The following is a 15,330-nucleotide window of genomic DNA, read 5'->3' on the forward strand; positions in this document are numbered from 1 at the left end:
TTTGCTTTTAGGTATAATTTGATTTCAAATAAACAAAAGAGAAACTCTTATAGCTTCCAGCATCATATGTTTGTTTTCGTTGGCCACTCAACAGATACATAGTACAAATTTCTGATTGATTTGTTAATTTAGTTATTGAAAAAATTTCATAACTCAGCCCACACATTTAGTCCTCTCATGATCCTCTTTTATCTCATACTCACTGGTGCTTTTTCCTTGGAAAGAAAGGAAGATTTACAAAACAGTGTTATACAAGAACTTCTGTACAGTAATATACATGTAACTGATTCTTTTAACTCTCATTAAAATCTGTGTTGTAAGTGATATAAGCAGAAAACAGGTTCTAGAAACATTTAAAATTTTCGTAAATTTTTCATTCCTTGTTTCAAGCTGCCCTATGCCAGCTTCAACATTTTAAGTTAAATCTAAAGCAAGGGATGCTAAGAGATTATATTGTAATGCTAATTGTAATTGTTGATCTTGACTTGTACACACGCATTCTGGATTGTTGTTGCAATCAAACTACTCTTGTTTTCAACATTAAGCCCATCATTAAATGCTTTTCTGGATTCTGCCACCGCTCAGAGATTTAGATTTTAAAGCAAGAACATGTTAAATGTGTACCTCTTTGTCTCCCATTCTCTGTAACGCATCACCCAGATGAAAATAAAAACGTCCATCATCTGTGCCAGGGTCACCAGACTCCAGTCCTTCCTAAAAATTACATAAATAAATAAATAAAAATGAAAGGTATACGAAAATGTCAATAGGACTTCTAAAATACATCATTTGACTTCTGTAAATAGTCTGTCAATCCTATGCAAGAGACAGGCTATGAAATTAGGTAAAAAATGTAACCACCATGGTAACCTGGAACTTAAGCTGAATGAATACAGTCAGTAGAAAGTCATTGAGAAATGTTACCAGTTTTCCAAATCCCACAGCCTCTCCCCTCAATCCCTCCAAGACAGAGGCATATTCAGAGATGGATACTTTCCCCTAACCCCATAAACATATACAAGCATTTCATAAAGCTGGATCAAGATTTTATTCTGTAGTATTTCTTCCCAAACACTCAGAAGTATACACAAGACTTCTCTGGATCTTTCAAGAACCTTAGGTTTGCAGCATACTACCAACCTCAAAAAAATTTGAGGCTCAGAGCTCTTTCTTCAGGTTAACCATTAATAAAACAAAAACTTGACGTTTAAGAATTGATGATTTTCAATGTACAAATTTGTTCCAGTTCATAAGCAGTGATACACCAGTATAAGTCCAACAAATAACTTAAGCAGTGATTTGTAATTAGTACACTTCTAATCTGATATATTTTATACATTCCAATTCTACTGTTTGCTGGTAAAACATTTCCTGTGGTTGAAAAAGTACCTGTAGATAAGGTATGCTCTCTGCTATCTTGTTTTCTGCCTTCAGGATGAAGCCATAATGTACTTTGGCAAAGCCATCATTTGGAGCCAGACTTAGAACCTGTTTGAGAGAAAATGAATTAAATACACCTTCATGAATCTATGCAAATTAACAAACCTGTGCACATAATTCTATTTAGTAATGCAATGGTATTGTCTTCCATTACTGATTCTCAGGTAAACCCTTGGCTTGTCTGTGCTTTCTTTTCCTCATTCACTTTTGTGCTTTCTCCAGATGAGCCAAACTTTGAAGTCTCAGAAGTAAAATTATTTCAATAGAAATTGCTTTATTTTTCACTTATCTGTCCTTTTCTACACGTCTCTCTTGAGTTATAGCATGCTACATTACAGAATTAAACCCACTATTAACACTTAAGTTACCTATTCCAGGTTGGACTGATAAGAAAGAAAGCATCTACTCTTGAAACACAGCAGCAGAAACATACCTGAAATAGTTTAAAATTATATACATTAACTGGTTTTTGCAAGAGAAAATACATGAAGCATAATGACTACAATTTAGAAAGAAGCTGTACTGTAATGCCAGCATTGTGAAATGGGGATGTGCAAACCCTGGAACTCCAAGGGCACTGTCAGCACAGTGGTGAACTGCAGCACTCTCTGGAACAGTGTGCACTTTTCTGGCCATGAGAAAGAAGGTAATAAAAAGTCTAGTGCAGTAGTGACTCAATGTGCTTTTCCACTAGAAGGTGATGGAAAAATTATTCTTGTGTAGTTTTGCGCTCCTTGACCAAGACTAAGCATGTTAAATTCAGCTAAAAGATATGGTACGCTCATCAAGATTCAGATCGTATCTGAGTTACAAACTGGCTTAATATTGCAGAAAAGGGAAACTCATGGACAAATGTCCAGAGATGGATATTTCATGGGGACTGTGGAAGACAAGGATTTGTGAGTGCAGGGGCAGCTGTAGTAAAGGATCAGTGTATGGGGCAGTGTTTCAGGGGAAGGAAGTGAAAAGCTGGCAACCTGAATTCTGAAACATGCACCCCCAACACCAGTCAGATAATTTAAGTGCAATTGGTCTGCCTCGGCCAAGGGTAAAAATTAGAGAGAATGTCTTGACCTACTTTTCAACTCTGCATTTCTATGATGTACATATTCCATAAAATTTGTAGCTCTATGCAATACCAATTACATGGTTAAGTTAATCTGTTTTTACACCTCTTCTCTCCTTAAAATAAGTGTGGACAGTCTTATCAGGATAGAGCCTCAGTCTATGAGGATCATCACAGGAACCTGGCAGGCAGTGGAATTACAGAGGCTGATATCCACCAAATGTCTAGACAGCTGCTAAATACAAAACAACAGACAGATGAGCAATTTCTCTTGCCTAAATCCATTTTTGAAGCTACTAAACTTATACCATGGATAAAATGCCTGCATTCATTATAGTTATTTCCCTGTGCCTTTTCCAGTCACTGTCTGATATTACTTTTCAATCAAAATAATTACAAGCAAAATCATAAGAAGTTTTCTGGACCAATTTCTCTCTTTTCTCAGATCTTAAACACACCAACTACATCCAAGCAAAACCAAAAATCACAGCCATGAAGGTACAAAATGTTATGAGTTAAAAATAGCAGCATTTTATTTCTTTTCACAGAAAATACTTATTATGAAGGAACAAACAATTTGAGAACCTATTTGAAGTCCATAGTATGAGACATTATTAGGAAAAAGTACCACAGTAAGCATGAGCTTGACCTCTAGTATAAGACTACACTACCACCTTCTGCATGTTACGCCTTTTGACTACAGCATTCTGTGTGTAATTATTTTGATCCAAGAATCTGTACCTGCAGGGTGAAATGAAATGACTGACAGAAATATTTATTAGCCACATAATTTCGTTACAGTTTCTTTAACTATAGGATAAAGCTATCTGATTAATTAAGACAGAATAAAATTTTCTGTATTATGGTTCATTTAAACTATGCCGAGTTGCATTAAGGAATGATCTACATTCAGAGCCCCTAAAGAGAAGCAAAGAGATACAATCAGCAGAAATTACACTGGAAGTATTTAATGTAAATTGTATTACTCTGTTGCTGTTGCTGCGTGCAATATTAATTATGTTTAGAAATAAGTTTTACTAAACTGCTCATAGCCCATTAAATATTAATCATGAATATAGAAATTAACCTCTGGGGCTATCAGAGACTAATTAGCCATGGCAGAGTACTGTGTTAATGTGGATATTCTGGTTTTGGTACCTGAGATAGCTCAATCAGAGCTGGCTTATGGGTGTCTCTATAATGCTGCACTGAACCATGCACACATGTCCTCAGCATGGAGGCAGAAAAAGAGTTATTAGCTGAGTAACCACTCTTACAAAGTTCTCTTTCACTGTATTTTTTTATAATCTGTGTATCTTTGAACCAAGAATAGTTCTAATTCTACCAGGACTACTTTTAAAGTTATGGGGTTTTTTTTGAAAATACAAATAACTCTGAATTCTACTAGGATTACCCTTAACATTATGTTTCCATGTCCCTAAGTGCAATATTCAAAGGAAAACGATTTAATATTAGAGGCAAAACCGAAATCCTCTCCATCTGGACACCATTTTCCATCTGTGGTTCAGTAAAAAATTCTGGCAAACACAAACTAGAAAAGTGTATTTTGGGCAAGTTATACTATACCACACTACAGTTGGAAGCAAAAAACTCTCTTGGTCGGAAGTTCAATGTTTATACACATTGCTTCTGTAGCTAAAAGAAGAAACACATACTAAAGACTTTTAAAATAAGTTGCTAAGATGTAACAAATTTGGAAGGAAAAATAAGAATTGACTGGCAAATAAGTAAACTAGCTATTAAATGTAAAACATAGCAGAGTGTTTTCATCTACTAGGATTCCCTGGGCTTCTATTCAATTCCTTGGAGATGATGCAAGCTCGAGTTAGTCTGTTCTGAAATGGAATGTACTGTGACCCCATGTAGAGAACAGTGCCTGTGCAGGGTTCATCTAGTTGCATGCTTAACACAGATCAGTAACATTGAATGGAGATTGAAATGTTACAGCAGGAAGTAAAGATTTTGCCATGAATCTAGCAGCTTCCAAGGAAATGGGAAATTTGGAGTTTTAGATCCTCTGCAGAGAAGAGTTTAACTATTTGGGAATTTTCCTGAGCAGCAGAAACAAGTACCACATACACAGGAATTTAGACAAACATGAATAAGGCTAGAAGGAAATCAACAAATAGCTGAGACTTTAGGTTGAATGAGGGGTATGCTCTCCTGAGGATGTGTACTGAAGTCTAAGATTCCTGTGCTTTCTGCATTAAAGAACACTTGAATAAAATGTATGAACATCCTTACAGTGGGAAACAAGATTTATAAATATTGGAGGTATCTACTTTGCAGCACTGAGTTCATGCTCTTGTATCAAAAGATTACACAAGTGAGAAGGACTTAGTCACACTTCAGCAGTTTCTCAGTTTTTTCAAAAATCATGGGAAGAGCAAGACGTCTCCTTGAGGCCCTCAGAACCACTATTCATTTTGCCCCTTTCTCTACCATGCAGAGAACGTGAGCACCTATGGTAGGAGCTCAAAACCAAGCACTTTCTAAATATGCATTGCAACGGCTGAGCAAAGCACTCCAGAGCAAGCCACGTAGCCCCTAAGCAATCTGCCCAAAATCATCCAAGAAGCCTTCAGTGGAACCAAGAACCAAAGCAGGTACACATGAAATTCTCCCTGTTTCTTTGGGTATTCTTTCTTAAAATCCTTAGTGCAAATTTATCTTGAATTACAACAAAAAAAAATTACATTATTGTGTTGGAATTCAGCCTGAGTAATACCTAAAATATGGACAAACCCAGTATGATATTCAAAAAAATTAATCCAAATCTTTTTAAAAAAATATATTTGTCCTCCTTTTACAATGACAGAACATCACATGCCCTATTCTATTTCAGTGTTAGTGAACTGCAAAACAGAGTAATTACACTGGATAAAGAAGAATGGAAAACAGTATGTTAAAAGCACACCAGTTGCATATCTGTTCTTCATCAAAGCCCTATATATTTCTTCTGAAATATATAAAACTCAATATCAAAGTAATTATACAGCAAATTCATGACCTTCCTCCATGTATAAAAATCCCTGTGATTATTGAGAAATTCTAACAATTATGTTGTTTGCAACAAAACACTGAATAATTGCATGGGAAAGTCTTGCCCAAAAGGAGTATGTTTCTGTTTTCTCAAATTCCTTGCAGCTTGAGTAGTAGGCTTGTTTAATAAATTCTATCTTTAAAAGCCAATATTTCCAATCCTCTGAGAAATTTTGACAGCAAGCCAAAAATTATTGGACAGAAGTATTTTATGGAAGGACCTAAAAAGTAGCCAAGGTAGCAAAGCAAACATTCTGGCAACATCTGAGACTACCAGAGGAGCTTGAGGAAAAAAAATGGTATTCCTAGTGTTTGGCTTCTGCTTCCAACCATGTGGTTGAACATCCTCCTTATCTTTGAGAAGCTATCTCAGATGAGAACCTCTTCAGCCTCCCAGATGTGGGGGATGGAAAATTGGGCCTTTATTCTCAGGAGGTGGCACTAATCCTGCTGATCCCTTTCCAGCCTCCATAACCAGACAATTAGCAAGCCTGTCCTACACAAGCATGAGTGTGCCAACATCAACAGGTCCATTCCTGGTCAGGTGTGATGATTTGTGCTCTACCAATGATGTCAGACTCCACATCTGTCAGACAGTTTCCAGATGTTAACAGGGTTTCTAGATCACAGGAGCAGAGTGGCCTTTCCTGACAGTAAATTTTCCCCAACCAGTTAACCAGAGTATAAGACAGAAATATAAATTCAATGAATTGTCCACACTACAAACATCATGAAAGAAAAACAGATTTTAAGCTGCTTATAAAAAGATGAAAAAAACCTAAGGTTAAATAGCTTTGTGAGTACTGTTCTACTTGATTGGTTAGAGATGCTGTTCCTGTAAAGAAACTTACTTCTGCTTTCCTTGTCTTGAAGATTGGTTATCTTTTTTTTTAGTATGCATTACATGTTACATACATCACACCTAGATGTGTTGTCAATATATCCCAAACCTGACTACCAGAAGGTAGAAGATTGCTTATTATTAAGCATATGGAAATAATCTGCATTCCTCTGTCAATGAGGAAAAACTTAGCATGACAGTATCAGAAAATATAAATTAAAATTAGAAGACAACTGCACTAGAAAAAAATTGCATCTGTATTAACCCTTCAAAATCTCACATGTGACATATTTAACATCTAAAAAAGTTAAAATCAATCAACCTTTCAAATGAACATATGAATGTAAATAATAATTTTCCTTGGCTGGAATGGAAACTCACCTCTTCATATACTTTCTTAGCATTGCTGTTATCTCCTATCAAGAGGTAACCAACACCAAGGTCATTCTTGAATGAAGTCTCACTGGGAAACAGCTGAACTAATTTCTGTAGAGTAACCAGGGAACTCCTCATGCGACCTAATTTGATTGAACAAGACTTAATTACAAGTGCAGATATAAGAAACGTAGCAAGACGTTTACACAACATCTAAAGAAATCCAAATCAGAGGCAAGTGGTCCACTTTCACTGACAATCAAGAAGGAAAACCTGGAAAAACTTGTGCAAACAGGAGCACATTCAGCTGCCTGGCTGTCACTATGGGTGTACCAGGAATAGCTCAGAGAATCACTGAGATATTGCAATCACGCAGTGTTATGGCAGCCTCTTGTGGAGAACCCTTCACAGTGCAGAAATAACATTATTTAAGCTTTAGTTGCTCTATCATGCACAGATAGCAAAGCACTGGACAATACTAAGTAAACATATATTAATAAACTTCACCTTAATTACTTAAATTCAATTAATTTCTAGTGTTAAGTAATAGTTCTACTCTACCTCCATCACGAAGTCTATCATGCTTTGTGTGCTTAAAATTCAGTATGTTTCTTGACTTCCTAAATGAGGTCTTGCTAAGGAAAAGCAAGATCACAACAACCTGATATTAAAAATCCAACCCATGGGAACAGAACTGTTGATTTTGCCTGCTTTCTAATCATCACTTCTCATACATCACATAATTGAGATCTAAAACTAGAATCTACAGCAAAATCTTGGGGCTGTTCTCCTTGTGTTTAATTCCATTCTTCTCTATGTTTACCGGAAGTTTATTCTGAATATGTTTACTCTTCTTATGCCAGTAATTTCCTCTTGATTTTCTTCAGCTTCAGTAGAAAAGTTTCTTTTTTGTCTGTCAATAAAAATTTTTGACCACCTATCATCATAGCTTCTCATAGCATCTGCTGCAGCTTTCTACAGGCACTATTATCCTAAATTAGACACCAGTTCACTAGAAAAAAAATAAGTAATGTAAAAATGATTTTCATTTAAGATACTAGGAAGACAAGTCCAACCAAAAATTCAGTGGAATTGTCACCTTAAAATCCTTAGTGATATCTTGAAATCCTTCCTCAGACAACTTCTGTAATTTTTATGCCATCCTCAAAACTTACCAAGGAACTGCTGCCTGTCTGCTTCTCGCTTCAAGCTCAGTTTTATCAGGTCTGAAGGGACGTTTGGCAGACTAACTACCTCATCATAGGTGTTGATAGCTTGTTGCAGCATCTCATTGCTTCTCATTTTCTCAGCTAAGTCATCTTCAGACTAGAAAGAATAACAAAACCATTATTAGAACACTTAATAATCCATTAGTCTTAAAACCAACTATTTTCATACCAGGCAAACTATGCAATTGTTAGGCTATGGGTTGTACTTTATGGGAAAGCAAACTAGAATTACCATTAAATCCTTTTACCTACAAACTATTAAAAAGGAGAAATATAAGAAAATTTGCACCAAAAACATATATTAACACAGATTTTTGCTTAGTATTTGTAGAATTCATAATTCCTGCTTTCAAAAGCAGATGAAACAATCTGTTTTAATAACACAGAAGAAATGCAAAATTTTGCCTATGGACTATTTGTATACTAAGCCTCACTCTGGAAGCAATACACAAATCAAAACACACTAACAGTTTAATAGTTTCATCTATTCTAAGACATTTATTTACACTCTTTATTGCAAAATTAATTAGGAATTGCCTTTTGCCTTGCATACGTTAATAGAATATGTACCATACAACTCCTTCAAAACTTAAATTTGTTCATCAAATTCAGAAGCAGACCAAAGGATCTATGAGCTCTCTGCAGTGAAATTACAGCTGCAGTGAATCTAACAGAAGCTATGACTGATCTCACCTGCGGTAAGGCATGTTCATACTTAGCTTCCAGAGCTGAAAAAAACTATGTCTCAAATGCAGAAATTTTAAAGGCTTACTTTGAATTGTTTATATAAATGCATGCATTTTCACGTGTTTAATGCATTCTTCTCAAATACTTCTATATTTATTGGCTTATGTTCTTTCTTAAGAGCCATGGCAGATGTAACACAAGCATGACGGTGCAGAAGCTGTTGTTGGTCTATTTAAATTCACTGTTGCATCAAAGACACACACTAAATGAAATTGCTTCAACTGTGTTATCTGTATATGTTATAGTAAGTATCTGAAATATTTTTGCATTTCTCTCCTTTAATTTTTTCCTTGAGTTGCTTTAAAACTTAGAATTGGAAATACCAAAAAATATGGTTGCTCAGCCAAACAGTTCATCAAGCAGCTTTCAGAGACAACTTCAGAAATCAGTTTTAAGCAATAACTTGTTTTTTCTGATGTACATTCACTAGGAAATTTATTTCTCCTTTTTTCAAAGGAATTGCAGGGCAAAGATTGTCAGCATAAAATCTGCATAACTCCACCAGTATAAATCACATAAGAAGGTTAAAAAGCTATCCATTGTTCTTTTCAGCTGTAAACGTGTTAATTAATTCTGTAGAGTATTATTTTATCTGGCTCAAATGTAATTCAGACAGCAAATAAAGAATTGTGCATATTTCTGAAAAACACACCAACACTGAAATATTTTACAGTTTTTTTGGGAAAACAGTTGGCTTTTAAAGCCATTAAAATATCCAGGAGAAAATCACTCCTCATGTCTTATTAAAAATCAAATGTACAAAATTAGCATGTAATGCTGGTTCATGCTTCAAGGAAAAGGAGAAGTACACTTCTGTGGTGAATTCTTGACCTTCTTTACCTTTAACCTTCAAGGCCTTTAACCTTACCCTGCAGTTTTCCTTCTAGATAGTGATGAGAAATAGCAAATTTAAATGAATTTTGTTGGTATGAATACCCATTTAAAAATAATACTGTGTTACAATGCAAATCTTAAGAATAATTTATCTGTCTGAAGCTCATGGTTTTCCTATTCCTTCAAACAGCTTGAACTTACACAAACTGGGTTCAATAAAATTACCATTGATAACATTAATACGACTGTTCAGTAAAATGAGTAGTATGAACCTTCAAAGGCAACAGAAAATGAATTTATCATTGTTTTTACACACTTACAGAAAATGCACCTAATTATTTCTTCAGATCTTGGTCTGCATTGACCTTTCATGAATTACTAAAGTAGTAGTAGGCCAGTATAAATTGCTGTAAATGGACAAATGAAGTTGGGTCACTGAGATGGGAATTCTGAATGAAAATAAATTTCACAACTAGCTACAGTGATCTGCCCTTCTCCCTAAAGCCATTGAGGAGGCAGGAAGCATATTCTAGTAGATATAATAAGTAGATTTGTATAAACTGGTAAATACTAAAAGTGTAACTTAACAGAGGTAAGTTCACGTGTATGAACAAAGTGGTCTCCTACTGTAAAGAGGCAAAGAGTTCAGCAAACTGTCACCACAGAGAGCAGGGAAGCATTTGGTCTGCTGTATATCAAGTGCTCGTGTGATAGATTTTTGGATAATCACAGCTTTGGTTTTAGCATGACCATTTTTATTATTGACCAAGTGGAAATTGTGACTCCAAGGTCCTCATCAATTGTCTAACAGCACCATTCCTTCCTGCAGTGAGGGCTTCACTTTGTTATCCTGATTAACATCAGTTCAAGGAGTCTTTTATTACTCCTAGTGCAGCAGGATTATCCTACTATTATTCCCTTTTGAGACATCTCAACACAGCCTAAAAGTATTATAAATGCAGAGATTATTTTCTGATGCCTTCTGGGTTTTGGTTGGTTTTTTTAGTTTTTTTTTTTTTTTGAAGGGAAACACCTGAAACATAACTCACTCTACAAGTAAAGCTAATTAAGCCTCACCGCCTGAGAATTTGTGTTCTTTATCCTTTAACTCTTTCTCTCTAAAAACTCCAAATCCTCTTCTTTATTACCAGTAGAGCAAAAAGCAGAATTTATCCCAGGCCAACAGACGTGTTGATTTCCCAGTTACAGCAAATACTATGTAACAGGTAGGTTCTGCCTGTTGTTCTTGCAGTGGGTATTAGTTTGTATTTATCTCTTGCCATTCACCTGACAGTTCTCCTGAGATCTACAGGATGTACCTTTTTTTTTTTTTTGTTATTTACAGTACTTCCCACTGAAGTTCCACAAAAGCTGCCAAAGCAACTGGGGAAGGACAGTTGACTGAAGAGATACATATGAAAGATCACATGATTCTTTTTTCACCTAGAAAACCAGCATAAATTTATAAATTAGTTCCAACTGGTGTTTATATCTCTATTGGAAAAGCAAAATGTTTATGTTAGCTTTTTTCAACACCTATCACTTTTTTCTCTAAGTACCTGTGCTTTCCCGTATCTTGCTCGAGGACTTTGTGGATATTGATTCACTAATGCTTCAAAGGCCCTTAGAGCTTCTTCAACTTTTCCCTGAAAAGCAGAGTTATTTATCAGCAATTCTATCTAATAAAAATGCTGAAGGATGCAGGACCTAATAACACATTAATTTTTCAATTAAAGAACAAACACAAAACAATGCAGACTGAATCAACAGCTTTCGCTCATACACTCAGCTTTCCCATACTTGTTGGGATTGCCTTTTTAAGAGGAATTGTCATTATTTATGAAACAATATAATCTAATTCTCATGGTAAAAATTAATAACTTGGTTTTTCATACTTTTCTCACTTTCCCTTGAACACTGGATAAAATGCTGAGATGAAAATAACCTGACTGTATAGAAAAGTAAAGACCCTACTGCTAATAACAAATTCCAGACCAGAAATAATAGAGAACAGGAAGAAAATTCTGGAGACAGATGGAAATTTTCCCTCTGCATACCTCTCATGATGAACGCTATCATAACTACAGTTCTTCTAAGGGAAATACTGTAGACTTAACCACAGTGTATGGCTTTTTCCAAGTTGTTTGCATGACAATGACATCTCACACAAGTCTAAATGTAACTGTGGTATTCTCCTGATGGATGTTGATCCCATGATGGACACTGACTAGCGAGTACAGATGGAAGTTGAGAAGAACCAGCCTCACTGTCAAACAGGTGCTAAGCACTGCTTGGCAACATTTGGCAATAGACCTTGCTGCCACTTCCACCTCATTACAGCTTTATAAATATGAGTTATATGTGTATAAGTTATACACAACTGCATTGCTATCTTCAAATATTATACACATCTGATTTGCTCCTAAATTTATTCTGATTCCTACATGACCTGTAATTTATCAAGAAATACAGCAGGGAAAGAGAGTCAACAAGCTGATGCTACAGATTCATCAAATGTGTCTATTACACCTATTTCTGATTAACCAATTGCTTAAGTAACAAGAAGCATGAAAAGTTTTGGTTTTGTATTCTAACACGTAAAGAAGGCTTCTAGTGAGGAACAGCAGCAGTGACAGCCAGAGGTTAGTGCTCCCTATGCAAGAGCCCTCCAGTCCCATCACAGACCCACCAGAACTCTGGGGCTGCACAGATGGCAAGATAAAGTCAAAACTGCACAGTATGTCCTGAAAATCAAGAATAATCCTGCACCTGCAATGACCAAATTGGTTTTTATTTTACTGTACTGAAAATACTATATCTCACTGCTCATCCACCTCAAATCTAGGGTACAGCAAAGACCTGCAGTTGTTCTTTATGTGCTAGGACTGTCTGTCATATCAGAGTTTCAACAAGAAATACATTCAAAGGACTTGAAGTCCCTCATTTTTAACAGCAAAAATCTTGCTTCACTACTTAATCTCACATCTGGAAAAGGGATAGCTCTGCAAAGGTATTATTTTCTGAAATATTCAAATGAAAGTATAAAATTGGAAGCTATAAGGGGAGATGACTGAAGAGCTTGGGGAGGTTTTTGTTTCTTTTTCATGGTCAAATTATTAAATTCAGAACTACTCAAACTGAATGATTGATTTTAAGGTCGTGCTGCCCCTGGTGAGAAGCAGGAACATCTGTTTCGTCCTTTAAGCAGCTGTACAACAGCCTAGGCACTTCTAGGACACAGAATCTCAACAGAAACAACACCTACTTCAGTGATCTGCACCTAAAGCTCACGAGGCATCAGAACACTCACTGAGAGATCCCTGCACACAGAGTTATCTGGTAGCACTTGACTTCAGTAGTCAACTGGACAAGAGTGATAGCACAGAACTAACCCTGTTTGATGTGATCCATTTAAGCAGAAATTCAGTGAATAATCTTCGTATCTTCAAGGTTAACAAACACATAAGAACAGACATATATTTACAGCTTTAAAATATTTAAGACAAACTATCCAGCAGAAATGAAACATGAAGGACAAATACGCACTATTTCAAAAATTTAATTTCACAAAAAGTAATTTAAAATGCATTCTCCCTTTTTACAAGTATTTAATTTATTGATTTTTGTCCACTGTGTACAATCCTGAGTTAAACATTCAAAACTTACTTTTTTACGTAGTTTTTCTGCAGCATCTAGTTCAGCTTTAATGGTCTTATCAAACTTGTTTAAGAGCTTTGGCTTCTTCTTCTTTTTAGCTAGAAGATTCAACAAACAGTTCATTACTTCTTTCATATTTCAATTGCCTGGAGTAACACTTAGCTAGGGACTGTGCTGGCAAAGTGCATCATTTTCAAGTAAGGCAGTTTCAAATTACACTGAAAAGAAGCTGGTTTATTACTTATTACAATCACTAACTCCTATATGAAAAAGCAAACTTCAGTCATTCAAATTGAGTAACTTGGCAGTTAAGTTTAGAATAAAGCATTTTTCATCACATTACAGTCAAGGATTTTTTTTTTTTCCAAATGGTTCAACTGACATGGAAGAACAAAGGGAACTGTTATTTTTCCACATTTATATGGTATCATAAAAAATATGATCAGGGCACACTAGTCATTTCTAAAAGTTGTGACTATATGCTTTGCTTAGAGCAATTACTGAGACTGTATCTGGAGTGCTGTGTGCAGTTCTGGGCTCCTCAGGACAAGATAGACATGGAGCTCCTGGAGCAGGTCCAGTGGAGGGCAATAAGGATGGATGATTAAGGGACTGGAGCATCTCTCTTATGAGGAAAGGCTGATGGAGTTGGGCCTGTTCAGCCTCAAGAAGAGACGACTGAGAGGGGACATCATCAATGTGTATGATATCTTAAAAGTAGGTGACACGAGGACGGAGTCAGGCTCTTCTCAGCACTGCCAAGCAATGGGACAAGAGGCAACAGGCAGAAACTAATGCATGGGAAGTTTGAACTGAACATAAGGAAGAACTTTACTGTGCAGATCACCAAGCTTACCAATCTGTTGCTGATGTCAGTCTTTTTCTGTCTTATTTATTATCCTCCATTTCATACGAAAGTAATGTCTTTACTGCCTCCTCATGAATTTAATGATAATAATGGTTAAGGAGCACAGCACTGGCTCTCTTCCAAGTGTTCACACCCTCTGAATCCAGTAAAATTCACATGAACAGCTCTTATTTCAAGTGTGAGGATCCCTCCACTCCAAACCTTCAGTCCACAGTGACTGACAGGTGTGGTGAGAAGTTTCTCACATAATGTCATTGGGCCTGAAAAGAACAACCCATAACATGCAAAAGGTTTGTTGGGTTTTGTGGTTTTTTTTTCTTTTTAAAAAATATGCCAGCTCAATTTTTCAAGAAATCATTGCTATTTCTAAGGCCTGGCTTGCTTAACAGCATGAGTGGAAGAACCCAGAAACATCAACCCAAGGAACCAATGAAAGCAAGTAACCTTGAGGACTTTTTAGGTTCATTTTGCTCTTAGCTGTCATGTGAAACTGTCCTTTACTGTTAGCAAGAAAACTGGGGCATGTCAGTTCCTCTGGGTACAGTATCTGGGGAGCTTCCAATGGGATATTGCCACCAAACACTTGGTTTAGTTTCTTTTCTCTAAGTAACATAAACTGCAACTAAAATGTGAATTCTCAGTTCTTACGGCATGAATGAAAATCTTTATTTAAGGTCGGCCAGCTACACAGGAACTGCATTTCAGTGAGACAGGACAGCTATTTGTCAGCTTTTTAGCTTTGAGCATTCATGCAAAGACAGAGTCATTTGGTCCTTCTCAAATTCTGTAAGCATGGCAATAGTGAGGCTCCTTTGAGGCAAAGGAAAACAGCTCTCCCACCCATCAAGAAAATCCCACTGCCTGTGGGACACTCTCTGCAGTTCACTTAAGTTTACAAGTACATGAGAAACAGCTCAGAAAAAAAAAGTAAATTAAAAAAAGTAAATTCAAATCTTACATGTCTGTGGCACAAAGATACAATATCTTCATATCCAACTTGGGTGATGTGCTGGAAGAACCTATTTACTACCCTCCATTACAGAAAAAAATACTATCTTCCTATTTTCAGTACAATTATATATCAGCCCTAGACCAGCAGGAGATCAATATAAAAAGCTGGAAAAGAGTTGTTAACATAAATATTGTTCATCTGCTAGGCACCAATATATACACAGTAAACATTATATAACGAGCAATCATTTCCATCTCC

The 15,330-nt window shown here is 36.1% G+C and overlaps 1 protein-coding gene across 8 annotated transcripts in view; it reads right to left on the reverse strand.

Moving 5' to 3' along the window:
- The window catches only part of ASPH (aspartate beta-hydroxylase), a 110,363-nt gene that overhangs the window by 24,145 nt on the left and 70,888 nt on the right, over positions 1-15,330 (reverse strand). For all 8 annotated transcript variants that reach the window (XM_054003098.1, XM_054003343.1, XM_054003406.1 and 5 more), the window contains 6 exons: positions 13,262-13,350; positions 11,155-11,241; positions 7,961-8,111; positions 6,792-6,928; positions 1,390-1,488; positions 625-714 (listed from right to left, as the gene is read on the reverse strand). In XM_054003098.1, the coding sequence (XP_053859073.1) occupies positions 625-714; positions 1,390-1,488; positions 6,792-6,928; positions 7,961-8,111; positions 11,155-11,241; positions 13,262-13,350 (653 nt within the window). The remainder of the gene's footprint in view (positions 1-624; positions 715-1,389; positions 1,489-6,791; positions 6,929-7,960; positions 8,112-11,154; positions 11,242-13,261; positions 13,351-15,330) is intronic.

This window comes from Vidua macroura, chromosome 1, assembly GCF_024509145.1.
Source record: "Vidua macroura isolate BioBank_ID:100142 chromosome 1, ASM2450914v1, whole genome shotgun sequence".
NCBI lineage: Eukaryota > Metazoa > Chordata > Aves > Passeriformes > Viduidae > Vidua > Vidua macroura.